This window comes from Castanea sativa, chromosome 7 (assembly GCF_040712315.1).
Source record: "Castanea sativa cultivar Marrone di Chiusa Pesio chromosome 7, ASM4071231v1".
NCBI classification, from domain to species: Eukaryota; Viridiplantae; Streptophyta; class Magnoliopsida; order Fagales; family Fagaceae; genus Castanea; species Castanea sativa.
The window spans coordinates 9,643,424-9,658,434 of NC_134019.1; the positions used below are offsets into that span (position 1 = coordinate 9,643,424).

A 15,011-nucleotide genomic window follows, 5' to 3' on the forward strand; every position below is an offset into this window, starting at 1 on the left:
AATATCAATTGTGTAGGGGAAAAAACCGAAAAAGTACAAATCCAGTTGCTCAACTTTTCCTTGTTTGGAAGCAATTTATATTAGAATTCAACCTTTTGTCAAAATCCACCAAAATTAATACACAGATTGATCGCAGCCTGTTATTAGATTACCAACATCAAACCATACTGTCATTGGTTTACCAATCCTAGGAACATTCAGGTAGATTTGAGTCCACATACATTTTACATAAACTCTGTAAGATTATCCACAAGTTTACAAGATCTACAAAGAAATAAAAAGATGTTGATTTCCATGTGGGTTGCTTTAACCCACGTAAAACACATATATTGCTGTAAAATCAAGTTTCAAGTGTCTACTATACAGTCATTTGTTTCACTAAACCCCCTCTCTCCCCAAACTGAACAGATAGTCTCGATGACAGATTATACAACTACTCCTAATACAATTGCATTGCTATAGAAAATTGTATAAAAAAAATAATTAAAGAAATAAAAACCCACCAAGCATTCTCATCCAACTTTATGAGATAGCAATGGCAACGCGGATTGGATCAGACTTCCTAACTTGCCTCTCAAACTGTGAATGGTATTCTTTAATGGTTCATGTGACTCCTCAAGAGCGAACTCTTCATGCTCTAATACAGGGAGCTGCCTCTCTAAAAACCTACTAAGACCAGTCTCGGCAATGTTAATGAGACTCAGTGATGCATTCGTGTGCATATATTTTGTGACAAGAAATCCAGCTAGAATATGCTGACCTGCCTTCATAAGCTCTGATATGAAAGCAGGGAAAACAATTTTTCTAAAAAGTAATGAGTTGTCTCCTTCATTGCCCTTGCCTTCATTCAACCCTTTCTGTGTAAGCTTCAACAGCTGGGCTTCTTGACACTCGCGAGATAAATTCCCAACCAAATAGCACAGATATGAGAAAGTGGTACCATAGGAAGATTTGGAAATGATAGATGATGTGATCCCTGAAGACAATACAAGCAATAAAAACTCATGGTCTATGCCAATTATGTCTGAGATGCCTCCTTGTTTTAGTTTGTCCTCAACTTCACCCAAGCACTGAAACTGTAATGCTTCATAAGGCAATAACAGCACCATCTTTAAAGCCACAAAACAATCTATCCCAAGTAGAATCTGGGTCAAGCTCCTGGCACCATCTTCATCAAGCACTAATCCATTAGATTTTGATAAGGACTGGTCAATCAGCACTAACAGATCTCTCAGCTGGGACAGCATTACAAGTTTCTTGAAAGTCTCCAGCCAACAGGCATGAAAAGGGTGAATAGATAGAGAATCTTTTTTCTTCTCATTCTCAAGAGGCTCTACTTCTTGAAAGCTTTCCCATCCCTCATCCCAGTTATCACTGCTCCAATCATTTCCTGCATCAGGGGCTTCTGCAGAGGCTTCCTCATCTCGAACAATGATAAAAAGCCCCTCCCACTCTCCCAAAATGGCAAGCAAAGCATCAATATGGGAACGTGTAGTAGCAGCTCCACAGAACTTTAAGAAGCAAGAAACTGCAGTCTCCACATTCGAGAGATCATCAGGGGTAATTTCAATGCTGGGGGAGATGGTAGCTGCAAGCTGAGATGATTTGAGGGCAACCAAAGTACTCGCAAACCTGCTAGAAGTATCCTTTGGATCCAACAATCTCTGATCAGCAGTAGTCTCAAAATTCTTACCCGTAAGTTGCAACTCATCCCACCCTTCCCATGGTAGAACATTGGATTGAATCTCAGGAGAGAAACCCTTGATACTTCTACCCGAGATGAATTGCATAAGCTCTAGAACATAAACTCGAACGGAACTTGGCAGCTGCAGATTATCAGAAAACTTGGCCATCCTTTCCCAAACTACACACCTAACCCTCTTTAAGTCCTCCAAATTACCTTCTAGTTTACCCAGAGATGATAACAGATGAAACAATTTCTGATGTTCATGGGATTCATTGACCAAATCTTGTAAAATAGGTTCCAAGATGTTTAAATACAGATGGGGAAGATCGTAACCTTCAGAGTCACCAGTTTCTGCTGAACCACTCGGCTGCAGTGATATGCCTTCAGAAAACACTTCGGCAACAGATCCAAACCCACAGCCAGAAAAAACCATGGCTCTGCAGAAAATGAATATATCACCAGCAAAATCACCAATTAAACCGTAATTGATATAGCTGATAATGGTGCCCCAGCCCTGACTTGGTGATACAATGTCCTCCATCACCAATCGCATAAAAGCCCTTAGACAACTCATTATGCATTCTGGATTGAACATGATATTTCTTCCTGGACTCTCATGGGATTCAATATCCTTGATTCCATCAGTCAATCTAATCCAAAAGTTCAAAAGAATGATGAGGCAGTCCTGCCATGCTGAGTCATCTGGCAGACTCCCATAAGAGCCACAAATTGGTATGATTATTCTGAAGTACCGTTTCATAATGTCCAAAGCATCTGAAGGAGGCAGGAGTTTGACATACATTCTGCAGAAATCAAAACTCTGCTCAAGTTGACTTACAAAGCCCTGAAGGTTTTCAGGGCTTTTAATTTTAAAATCAGCCACAGCACTAGTCTCCAAAGCTGTCAACAAACTCAGGACATGATGTCTATAGACATCCTGCCATGATATGAGACCCTCAGGCACAGGATCAGTATAGATACTGGCAAGGGTCTGTACCATTTTTGCCAGAGCTTCCAAACTACCTTCTTCAATGTGCATGTAGACTTCAGAGCTGAGGCACTCCAAGTTCACACCACCTAGTCCAGCAATATTTTTAAAGTTCAAGTTCTTAATGAAGGAAACCCTTTTGCATTCTTGCTCAATGACCTTGTAGAAATGAGCAAACCCAATGCTAGATATATTAGCTTCATGTGTTTGTATTATCGGTAATGAATCTTTGGTTTCTTCCAGCTGCAAGTAGCAGTCAGAGAGCAGGCTGTATACATAAGCAAGTCTCAACTTGTTACACCCATCAATTGCAGGGTACACAATCAAGGAAATTGTTTTGATTGTTTCCACAGCATGATCTATTATTTCTCCTTTAAATTCTGCAATTTCAGTCATAATATCATCATTTGTCCAAACCTCAGAAACAAGGACAGAGCTTAGCCATTGCAGTAGCACCTGCAAGGAAACAGAGGAAGATATTAGATACCAATGGTCCATCCACATGGCATGCGTTTATCTTCTATATTACTGCTTTTTAAGGGACAAATTCACACACACCAGCATACCTCAGTACAACTCAAGCCATAGGTATTAGCTATTTTTAAAACATCCCTCAAAATGTTCTTCTTCTCCAACTTTACTGATTCAATTAGGGAGGCAATAACACCCTCAATATATTTGACATCCCCAGACAAAAAGCGTTCAGTTTCAACCCCAGGAATTATTTTCTCTAATGCTCTAGAACGATCTGCTACACGCTTTTGTTGTTCTAATTTTATTTTCCATTCTCCCCAAAATGTGGGCTGCACTTTATCAATCCTTTCTATTTCATCTGAAAGCAAGCAAATAACACAAGAACAAGGTAATAACATCATTATATAGAAAAGAAGTCGACCCCTAAATACATCAAAGAGAAAAAGGAAAAAAAAATATTTGTTTTAGTACTAAAGAACATTATAAAATTTAGCATTATATGCAGTTTAGGAGTCAAATGATAAAGTTTGCCAATCACCAGAACTACGTGGTGTGTGGTTTTCTTTAAACTTCCACAGTAGCAGCTCCCTCTTCTTCGCAGGCCCCTCACACTCAAGGCCTGAATTGTGTAATAAACAATATGTCATTCCCACATTCATGATGCTGCAACCTTCTTGGTAATCATCTCTTGTTTTCAGCTGCTCATCTATAACTTCAACTCCAGTAAACGCATCCACAAGATTTAAGAGAAAAGAGCATCCCATTATGTCTTCCTCTTCAGTAACAGGAGGTTCAATAATTGATTTTGCCAGAGAAGCAATCAGATTGTCTCTAGGAGCAAAACCATTTCTTGCCAACCAGGACAAAATAGTCACCAAAGCCTGTGTTCTTACACTAACATACTGCTTTCCAGGAATTGAGCCAGAAATCAATTTCTTACCATGTTCTGCTTTCCTACTCAATTCAAGCAACCATGGAAGTTGCAAAGCAGAAAAAGACAGAAGTTTTCCATTTTCTCTCAGGACAGAGTCCCAATTGTTCCCATTCTCAATGGGCAAGTTTTTAGCAACGGCAGAAAGTATATTTTTTATCTTATCAAAATGAACTTCTTGATCATCACTACCAATCCCTTGAACCTGATCAAAGCAATCTTTCAGGTGAACAATATCTTGAATACTGTGGGATGGATGTGAGATAATTGAGGAACCCTGAACTGAAAACTTGGGAGAAGTTGTTCCAGTCAACATCATTAATGTCTCACACTGGCCTTGCATATCTAGATCTTTCCATGCATGGAGCAATTCACCTATGGATTCCTCATCACAATGGCTCAAAGCAAAACCTAGTAGCTGCTTTCGAGAACTTATATCCATGTTATCAAGGGCCGGACCCCTTGCTATTGCAGCACATAAGTCCCAAATGAGACCATGTCCTTTTTTAGCCAGAACAAGGCAGAGATCAAATGCTAATTGCAGATCACCTGCAACTGCAGCTTCTCTAGCAATAGCTTCCTCAACAGCTGATATGTCCTCTGGAGAGCTTAATCCAAGAAGCTTGGCAACCTCAATGAGTTCATCAACATGTAAATAAGCACCACTTTGACTTGTGATTGCCATTTTAACAATCTCCATTGGATCTTTTATTTGCCTGAATTGCATGGGTAGAACAGTCACTCCAAGGTTTGGAAGTTTGACTGTAAGTGCATCAATGACATCTGCCTCTGCTTTCACATTTCCACTACTTGGATATAAATTCAGACATTCCCTAGCCTTCCAGATCTGAAACAAGTGGCAATAAAGCAATCAATGAATCTAAATATGGATATTACAATATATGTTATCCATAATGAAATTGGATATATCCAAGTATTGTCAGTAAAGAAAGATGAATGGCAAATTACTAGATAGGTAGCCAGCCCATTTGTGAGAATTCAGGCATTGTTCATTCAGGTGTTGAGATTAAATGAACCTAACACAATTTCCAATGCAATATGCTGGTTGCTAATGTCTTGGTTTATTAATTGGAGCACACATTAGCAGGAAGCAAGAATGATACATAGATTGCTTCTGATCTAAATATTCTACATTAGAAAGACAAAAAATTATGCTAAAACAAAATCAAAATGTAAAAATTGGTGGCTTGAATCTATCAGACATCCTCAGTTGCCCACCTGGATTCTGAAGTTTATTGCAGTGTATTTGTCAATCACCTGGCAAGAGCCTCCACCTTGCCTTGGTGGTCAACAGGTCAGGTGGAGTTTGGATTAGCCTTAGGTTCATGTCTTACCAAGCAAATAGTGGTAGGAAAGAGTACTACCACATCTTTGTGCATCCAACATATCTCACGACAAGAAACTGTAGAAAAATTTATAACATGGTAATAGAAACAACAACAATGACAAAAACATATTTTTACTAATTCTTGATTCCCATAAAACATAGTGAGTTCTCGTGCCTCTCTACATTTATGCCACTGTTCTCAGACATCATCAACAATGTTTTTGAGTGTACAATTTTTTATGATCAAACATTGAGCCTCATTTTTGACATTATCTCTAATAGATCACATCAAAACAGTTCACATCATGCTTGATGTCCTCTTACCAAAGCATTTTATAATGTAAAAAGGGAAATAAAGAGGTCTGTTGCACCCAACCAATAATAGCTTAAAGTCAAAAATCCTGAATGAATTAATTTGCTCCTAGATATCTTAATTAATCAAAGAAGATAAACTCTCCATATACTTACTTCAGGACAAGCAAGACTTGAAGCTGAGAAAAAATATTCCCTTGCAGCTTGAATGACAAGATTTTCTGCCTTCTCCGATGCCAAAGCAACTGAACTTGTACCTTTTAAATAATTCCTTGCAAGAGAAAATTTCCCAGCTTTCAGCAGTCCTCTGCAGAATTCCATCAACATATATTCTAGGTCCAGAAAAGGAAATGCCTTCTCTCTCAAACACTGCATATCACGCCACATGTTTGCCCAATCATTATCAGAACGACTAGGCTGTCGACGAACAAATTTTGAGAGTATCAGGCGCAGAATCTGCTTTACACCTTTTCCATCTGAATGAGCCTCTAGGAAGAAATTCATTGCCTTTGGGACCTGAATAAAACATGCACTGTTAAATCTAAGTCTAACTCTCACGATCAAATGATTTTTTTTATTAATCTCGCAATCAAATGATTGTAAGAAACACAAGAACCTGTAAGTAACATCAGTTTAATACACTTTCTGGCACAACAATATCAATTCCATACCTGGAACTGAAACTCAATACGGCCCCAAAATTCATAAACCATAATGCTTCCACGTATTTCCTAGAAAATTCCTATATAAATGCTATCATATGTGTTCTGAGAATATATGATATCACAAAATTTTATGCACGTGGCAACACAAAACAGCACCCAAACTGCACTGACAGGGGACCGGGTCTCCAGAAATTTAAATATTTTTTCTTTGCATTTTATTCAATTTTTTTTCCCAGGAGAAGATTAAACCATTTAATGCTCATGATAGGAAACCAAAGCACAAAACCATGCTCAGTGCAACAAAGGATTACAAACCTGGTAAAATTCCAAAAGCCTCCCTACTTCAATATGGCCTTCTGCCAATTTGAGTCTTCTCTTGAGGCCCTCAACACGTGTTTCAGTATCTGTACAGCCAGAATACTTCAATTATTCTCAAGAAAAAAGAATATATTATTTTTGTTCTTTGTGTATGTGTTATTTTTCTTTACAGATATTGGTTTAAATCTTGGGATTTCCATTGCACAACTGCACCACCTACTCATATCAAACCATAGGTTAAACCGCAATTTTTTCTCAACTATCAGCTCTCTCTCTCTCTCACACACACAACTTAGACCTGCTATGTCAAATGTTCAGTCACACATACGCAAACTATGTAGAGTTGCTCTCAAGCCGTTGGAGTTGCACCAAAAGGTAGAAATCAAGGAATTTTATATTACTTCAATCAAAAGGTTCACAAAATTAAGTGGGTCCAACAACCAATTAAAACCAAAAAAAAAAAAAAAAATCAAAATTAGAATTAGAATCCTCAAATATATCATATAAAAGGAGTTACAATGTAAAAGCATATTAAGATCTCATTTACCATGATAAGAATTTTTTTAAAAGCTTATAAAGCAGCAATCACCTTGTATTTGTGGAAGCTTTGACAATATGGCTGCCATGGTACTCCACTTATCTGTTACTGTGCACATATATATGCACTGTAGGGCACAATCCACAGCTTCAACCTCATCCTTGAAAAAAACATTACTCTGGAAGTCTGTCCATCCTTCCTCAACTACCATGTCTCTGCATGCTTCCTCAATTACCGTCAAGCATATGTCCAACTTATTCTCCAATGCAATTTCCTTCATCCATCTTACCAGAAATGACTCATCATTTTTGGAATCTGCAGGAAGATGGCAATCTGGCACCTGACCTAGAGAAACTGAGGCTTCATTCTTAAACCTATTTTGCATGAATGGAATTGCTTTATCACGTAATCGTCTAACCACATTCTCCTCTTTGACACCATTGAGCATCATTCTGAATTTATCATAGTCAGATAATTGCTCCCACTCAACAAGACTTATACTGATACTCGTGTCACCATCACTGTCGTCAGAATATATAAGATGGTGCAAGTATGAGACATCCTCAAGGAATTGCTGTAATTCACTGATACCTCTGTGATAAGCAAAGTCAAGCAAGCAGAGGCAATTATCTAGCTGCCCAGTAAAACTATCAATGTCTCTAGCTCTATTCTTGTACCATCTTGAAAGTTCGGTAGTTGATGGCCAAACATATCCTTGGCACCGCTTAACCATGGGTTCCGTTCTGATCTGGATACCAATCTCATTATTTTTGGGCAATCTGCTTATAAAAATTACCATCTTCTCACATTCAACCCAATCTTCTTCCCTCACAGCAACACTGGTAGGAGGAGACTTCCCAGGAAGAAGCTGCCCATATGTTTGTACAGGAAGTGTTTCAGGTATAGCACCTAAAACCTCCATCATGAAAGGAGTCAGAGAATAAGGATGACGCTTGAATAGGAGGTTCAAGGCCCCAATTTTGCCACTTCCAGCAAGTGTAACAGCGGCTTCATTAATAGGCATAACACGAAATTCACAGTACTCCTGCACAGAAAACCTGCATAACACTATGTCATTAAACTGTGAGTCAGTAGAAACAATCAGAGGAAAGTAATATAAATTGAAGCATTACACAATTTATCAATGATAATCATGCTATGGCACGCAATTTTTAAGTGCAAAATTACCTACATTTTACCTTTGTAATGAAAAAAAATTTAGTGATATAAAAAAAAAAATTAATAAAATTCTTCACAATACTCAAATAAAGAATAATCCAAACACCAACATGCGTATTGAATATTCTAAATCTGGTGATCAATGTATCTAATAATATATATATATATATATTTTTTTTTATAAAAAAAGCATTCTGAAGTTTGCATTTATGGGACATAGAGATATTTGAACACTTTGGCAAAAGTCTATAAAAGGCTTTTAAAGAAAAAAAAATTCCTAAAATGGATAGCAGTAAATCTCATTCTTTTTTTTTTTTCTTTTTTTGTATGTAATTGATATGAAAAGCCCATAAAATCGATAATAAATCAGGATTATAAATTCAAACATTCCCTTCCATTCAATAAGATTTTAAGTACTTAAATAGTCTCTATTGAATTGTCAAGTTGTAAATATTTATTTACCACGATCTAAGAATAAGTTATTAAATAGTAAGATGTATAAAATTTCCTCACTTTTTTTTGGGGGAAGGGGGGCAGGGGCTCTTCCTAGAGGTCACAACAACATTCCTATATGAAAATAAGGCATCTCTTTTAATTGATTTGTATTTACAACATTATAACATTGTTGAATGGACCCATTTGAAAACAACAAGATGATGACAAAATTATCAAAGATTGGCATTCCTTGTTCCTATACATTGACATAAGAATAGTTCCTGGATTTGACCAAGTGATTTTTGAATCCTTCCTCTATGACCCGAATATTATATCTTATTCATCTTTTCATTTTTAAGATAAGCTGCATCTTGGTATACTGCTCCAGATTTAGATTTTGCAAAATATTTGCAAGCATGTTAAATTAGTAACAGGAAGAGCGTTAGATAATAAAAATGTTGGGCAGGAATGCATAAACAAAGAAATTCGTACATTAAACATATCCCTGTCTCCCATATCTAAGTAATCTAGTTGAACACATAGAGTTTATATGATAAGAAGTCTTATTCAAATATAGATCCCAAAATATATAATGAGAACTTTTTTTTTTTAATTCCATAGTTGGGAGAAGGGGGGAGGATTTGAACTTTGGACATCTCTGTTGGAAATACCATGAAGTGCCATATTGAGCTACAAGGCTCTTGGCCCCAAAATATATCATGAGAACTATATTAAAAACACCACATCTACATGGCAAAATATATAGTCTGAACTATGCTATGATAGAGTTGAGAAAAACTTCAATTAAAAAAAAAACATTTATGACAGACTATAATTGATTAAATAATCTCTTCTATTTCTTTCTTAAGAGTATATGGCTTTAAATCCTTCAAAGTTATATTATTTCAGCAAACAACAACAACTATAGATTCTGCAAAAGCATAATACCTGCCCATATTAATCCCTAGATAGGTTTCCAGCCTGTCTCTGAATTGCAGTAATTGAAGTCTAGCCATGCGGAAATCCCAAATCTGGCTACTTTCATGATCTTCTCGTTCCAAAAACCTATATTGGTTAGTTAGGCGCAGCCCGTATTCAAGCAAAGCCTTCACAGCATCTTCTGTAGGTCCAACTTTGTCTAGACATTGAGAAATTACAAAAGCTTGATCCTTAATATTAGACAAATACATATTTATGTCATTAATGCCTTGGCTGGAATGCAGCCACTGCGACTTTAAAACTTCATCTTTATCCATCCCATAACAACCAGCAAAGTCCAAGGCAGCCTCATACTTTTGCTTGCTAATTAAGATATTGTACATTTCAGGAACAGATCTCTCAGAAAATGATATCAAACTCCATCGCAACCTAGAAATATCAAATTGATTATATCCATCTTCAGTAATCAGCTCCACATGGTGCAAGACATCTGTTTCCCCAAAATTTGATGCCTTGTATCTGTCTTCAGATGATGTAGTCTCCAAAAGAAATATGTGTCCTGGAAACTGCTTTACCATTTCCAGAACAGGCATGGAATATACAGCATCACCCTGCTGAACTTTTGAACCACTTAGGATATCAAGCATGGTGACAATGCCACTCCGTTTTACAAAAGCAATGATATGGTCAGACCACCAAGTAAAGTCCACAATATCACTTATAAAGTCCCCGCCTCCATTTGACAAACTATTGGTCAATTGTGAGTCATTTATCCCTCTGCAAGCAAAACTTGAAAGTGAAAAGCATTCTTTATCCAGCTTGAAAATTTGCAAGCATCCTCTAACATCTAATGTAGCAACGAAGTTGACCTGCGGTGAGATTAGCACCTTTGGATATGATAGCTGACCCACAGAACCTTTTGATTTAGAATACAAGCCCTCAAACTGAGTAGAGAACAGTTGCTCCATATCCAGGAGTTTACTTCTACGCCAAAGAGAAATACTACAGGGTCCTGCAAGGAAATTATAAAACTAAATATTAAATACTTAATGAATAATCTTGTTCAGTAATTTAGTTTTCCGTGTTTCAAGAAAGTGATAAAATATTCATAATAGAATCTAAACAACTTTGTACAAGACACAGAAGAGACTCAGACACACTGACTCCCAAACCAAGAACATTGATCTTCAGGTTTTTAGATATGGCTCACATACACATTAATTGAGGACATGCAAAAGCATGGAATGTCAAAGCTAGGACAATCTGATGAGTCTGAAATGTTAGAAGGATTTATGGCTCATGGTTGCATGTCTGCTATACAAGAAATGATGTTAATTACATGAAGACCTATACACTCACATACAAGCGCACAAAATGTTCACCATAGGAAAATAAAGAAGTAATTCAGAAACATACCAAAGTTCCCACCAGAGGTTAGTGAGCCGCTGACAGAACTGCCAACAACAACTAGCAATGAAAGTTCTGGATTGTAGTCAAAGCAGAAAACATTGTTAAACTGCTTTGTAAGTGTTAAGCCACTATCTGAGGTGAGAGCAGAGGATATTGAGGCACTTGGCGCCTGACTGATCTCAATATGCTGTAAGGAACCATCTGATGTCACGATAATGAAGCTGCACCTGGAAACATTTCCAATAACTTAAACAGATGCCAAGTTGTATTAACTTCTGGAGCGGTCAAAAAATAAAACCAGAACCTCCAACCATAAACAAGGTTGACAAGAAACTAGTCTTTGTAAAATTCTTTTCAAATTTCATGAGAGGCTGTGGACAGAAAAAGAACACTTACAAGAAAGATCTCTGTTTGTCAGAATCATTCTGTGCAATCAGGCCTACTATTGGTACAGAGATTTTCAAATGCTTCCTTGTAATTCTTGTTATTTCTTCACCATTTACTTTAATAAAATATAGTGTACCAGTATCATCAGCAACTCCAAGAACATCATGACACTCAGACCAAGTTCCCGTAGTGAATGTAGCAAGGCTTCCGCCTGATACATGGAAGATAGGTTAGAAAAAATCAACACAAAAAATGCAATAGCATACAAAGCTGACGAAGATGAAGGGTAATAGCTTATGGATTTGATAGCACTTACACCAAACCATCAATATCAATCAAATTTTATTTCACAATTACTGCAAACTTGAATCCTCATGAGAAACTGCACATGTGCTTATACTTAACCCCAAACCCCAGCTTTTCTCCTATGTATAGAGATTTTTTCATTATTTGATTATTTGGTTGTTCCATTTCCAATCATGGGTATGCTTCTAGAAATAAAGGACTAAGACATATGAATATGCTTCAATGCAAACATTAGGCAGCTGACATGGCTAATCCATTAAACTATATACGTACAACATTATATATCCTTAGCAGAATATAACATGCCTGTGTTTTCATCTGTATTTATTTAAAAAATAAAAAATAAATAAATAAAACCAGATTTATGTCTCAACAGTCTTGATACAAAAAATAAATAAATAAATAAAGAGTTATATGATAATGTATAAGTGTTACATGTTATTAGGCATTACTAGACAATTTTTTAATACTTCCATAAGCTGGCATCAATAGGAATTAAGCCTATAATATATCTTCGGCTAAGTTAAATCCACATAAGAACAAAGAATATATAAATAATTAGATTATACTATTTTATATATATGACACCAAATGCCAACATTTTCAAGGATTTACCTCTGTAGTCAATTTAAAAATTGTTGATCTAACCACCAAATTGACACAAATCTCTCCCTTCAGAGCATATAGAAAAACATATAATGTGATAGCTAAAACCAATGATATCAGAAGCATATTTCAATCATCAACGATGTCAACAAATTGAACTTACTAGTAAAAGTTCCACAGGGTTCCAGGTAGTCATCATCCTTCCGCAGAATTGTTATCTGATTTCCAGAAGCCACAGCCACACGTTCACCTCTTCGAGAGATAAACAAGGATATCATTTTTTTCAATGTTCTCGGTTGCTTGTATTCACTCCATTTGTCTTTGAGTTGACTCAGACCTTCAAGGCATTAGGCAAAAGAATCATAAAATTTATAAACTGCCAGATGTTGACCAATGTCACAGTGAAATTCGAAAAACATTTTCCAAACAAAACACGCGCACATTGTTGGGTTATAAATTTATTATAATTCTTTGACAAGACAAATGCTTCTTCTTGTAAGACACAACTTGTACAATTGACAAGAGCCTTGTAACTCAACTAGCTGAGACATCCAAGATTCAAGTCCCACATTTCCCATTGTAACTATCATAATAAGTCACAACTTTTACAATAAACTTCACTTTAAAAATGCTACTTCCAATAAACTAGAATAACCCACAACATCGAAAGCACGAACGGGACACCCTTTCTATAAAATGTAACAAAACCATAACCATAGAACTTCAAAATTTACTCTTATACATGGCAGGTATAAACCAAAGCATGCCAACCAGCAAATGATGGCAGATACCCATCTACATTTATGATCTTATAATTCAATTACAGACATGAACAAACATATCCAATTCGAAATGCTAGAAAGAACTCAAAATTTTGTATCACTAACATTGCATTACTTAGAATCAATATGTTTTCGCTAAATAACTATTCATTATAACCTGTTAAGAATACCCAATATAGCCAATGAGCTCTAGCTCAACTAGAACCTACTCCCTTGCAAGTACTAGGCGGAGTGTGAGGTCGTGCATTCAAAATTCAATGTGTGCGCAACTTTCCCAGATCAAAAAGAAATACAATGCCCAAAAACAAACAAAAAAACCCCATTTTATTTATCATATATATAACTCATTTGAACTAATCTTACAACAAGTAGTCACAACTGTCATATGAATTTCCTAAAGATGAAATTTTGACAAAAGAACATATTCTCCATAGTTCAATTCTCATGTTAATTAATAAACTGCCAAAAAATAAATTGAAAATCTTGACCTTCAGGCACGCATAATAAAAAATGCACATTAAGATACAATTACAAACAAGGGTACCCATTTGCATGAGGAAGTTATATACTAAAAGACTTGGTTTAGGTCCAGTGTATCCAGTCAGATAGTGACACGTGTTTAAAAGTAAACACATGTTATCATCTCAACAGGTCCAATACTAGACAGGACACTGGACCTAAGCCCGACCCCTGTACCAAAACATGCCAACCAGCAAATAATAATAGATACCCATTTGCATTTATCATCTTATTATTCAATTACAAACATGATCAAATACAATTGATTCATAAATAAAAATTAAAAAAATTATATAAAAAAAAAAAAGCCATTTTAACCAATCTTACAAAAACTGAACAAAGATCAAAATTTGACCAAAGAACATGTTCTTTCACAGTTTATTTCTCATGTAAATCATTAAATTTGATCTTCAAGGCAAGTATAGTAAACAGAGTCAAAGTGCATTACAATAGAATTACAAAGAGACCCACCTCGTGACGAAAGCAAAGACAAGAAGCCTCCTCTCTCAGCTTCATTTGCCTGAATTCAGCGTCAATTTGATGATTTAATCTCAGCAAATTAAATTAAATTAAATTAAAGGATTCAAATTAGGTTTTTGGAATTGAACCTGTTGAGGAGGGTAATTGGGAGTGTAGGGTTTAGAAGCGTGATGACGTGTCTCGTATAGCACAGTCTGTGCGTTTCGTTCCTCCATAGCCATAGCTAAAATTCGAGATCTCAAACCCTAAAAAACCATTAACGCATTCACATGCATTTCATAGAACGAGAAAGAGTAAGAAGGAGGAGTGAAGGCGATTACGACACCGTTTTTGGGATCGGAAGGTTTATGTATTCTAGTTAGTACAGGTGAACTTGTTGTGCGATACTGTTTGTTTGAAGTTCAAGAGTAAGGGAAAAGGAGTTAAAAGACAGTGAAGGCCCAGTCCAATTGTGTGTTGTTGGATAAGGCTATTGAGGTTTCCGAGATAAATGGGTTTCAGCCCAAACCAAATTTAATTAATCTGAATTATTATGGAAAAATTTAGGGAGAGAGAAAATTTGTGGAAAAAAAAAATGTAGGGAGAGAGAAAGTGAGAGAGCTCATCCCTCCCTACAACTAGGGGTGTGTGAGGGTCAAATTAGGCGGGTAAAAGCCAATATTTTTATCCAATCCGCCCTTAGTGAGTTGGAAAAATTCCAATCTGCC

The 15,011-nt window shown here is 36.4% G+C and overlaps 1 protein-coding gene across 1 annotated transcript; it reads right to left on the reverse strand.

The window, feature by feature from the left end:
- Positions 1 to 289: 289 nt before the first annotated feature.
- Positions 290 to 14,700, reverse strand: LOC142643069 (MAG2-interacting protein 2). Its single transcript, XM_075817607.1, has 12 exons — positions 14,433 to 14,700; positions 14,296 to 14,344; positions 12,687 to 12,860; positions 11,621 to 11,822; positions 11,231 to 11,451; positions 9,824 to 10,826; positions 7,313 to 8,319; positions 6,721 to 6,809; positions 5,897 to 6,256; positions 3,688 to 4,927; positions 3,242 to 3,507; positions 290 to 3,131 (listed from the first exon to the last, which is right to left on the reverse strand). The coding sequence occupies exons 1-12, from the start codon at positions 14,523 to 14,525 to the stop codon at positions 513 to 515; spliced, it is 7,323 nt and encodes a 2,440-aa protein (XP_075673722.1). The 5' UTR covers positions 14,526 to 14,700; the 3' UTR covers positions 290 to 512.
- Positions 14,701 to 15,011: the final 311 nt, after the last annotated feature.

Excerpts from the sequence above, each read along its gene's own strand:
- LOC142643069 (XM_075817607.1), bottom strand. The coding sequence starts at position 14,525 with ATGGCTATGGAGGAACGAAACGCACAGACTGTGCTATACGAGACACGT. Across the intron at positions 12,861-14,295 it reads GTCTTTGCTTTCGTCACGAG|GTCTGAGTCAACTCAAAGAC; the intron begins GTGGGTCTCTTT and ends AATGCCTTGAAG. Across the intron at positions 11,823-12,686 it reads ACCCTGTGGAACTTTTACTA|GCGGAAGCCTTGCTACATTC; the intron begins GTAAGTTCAATT and ends TCCATGTATCAG.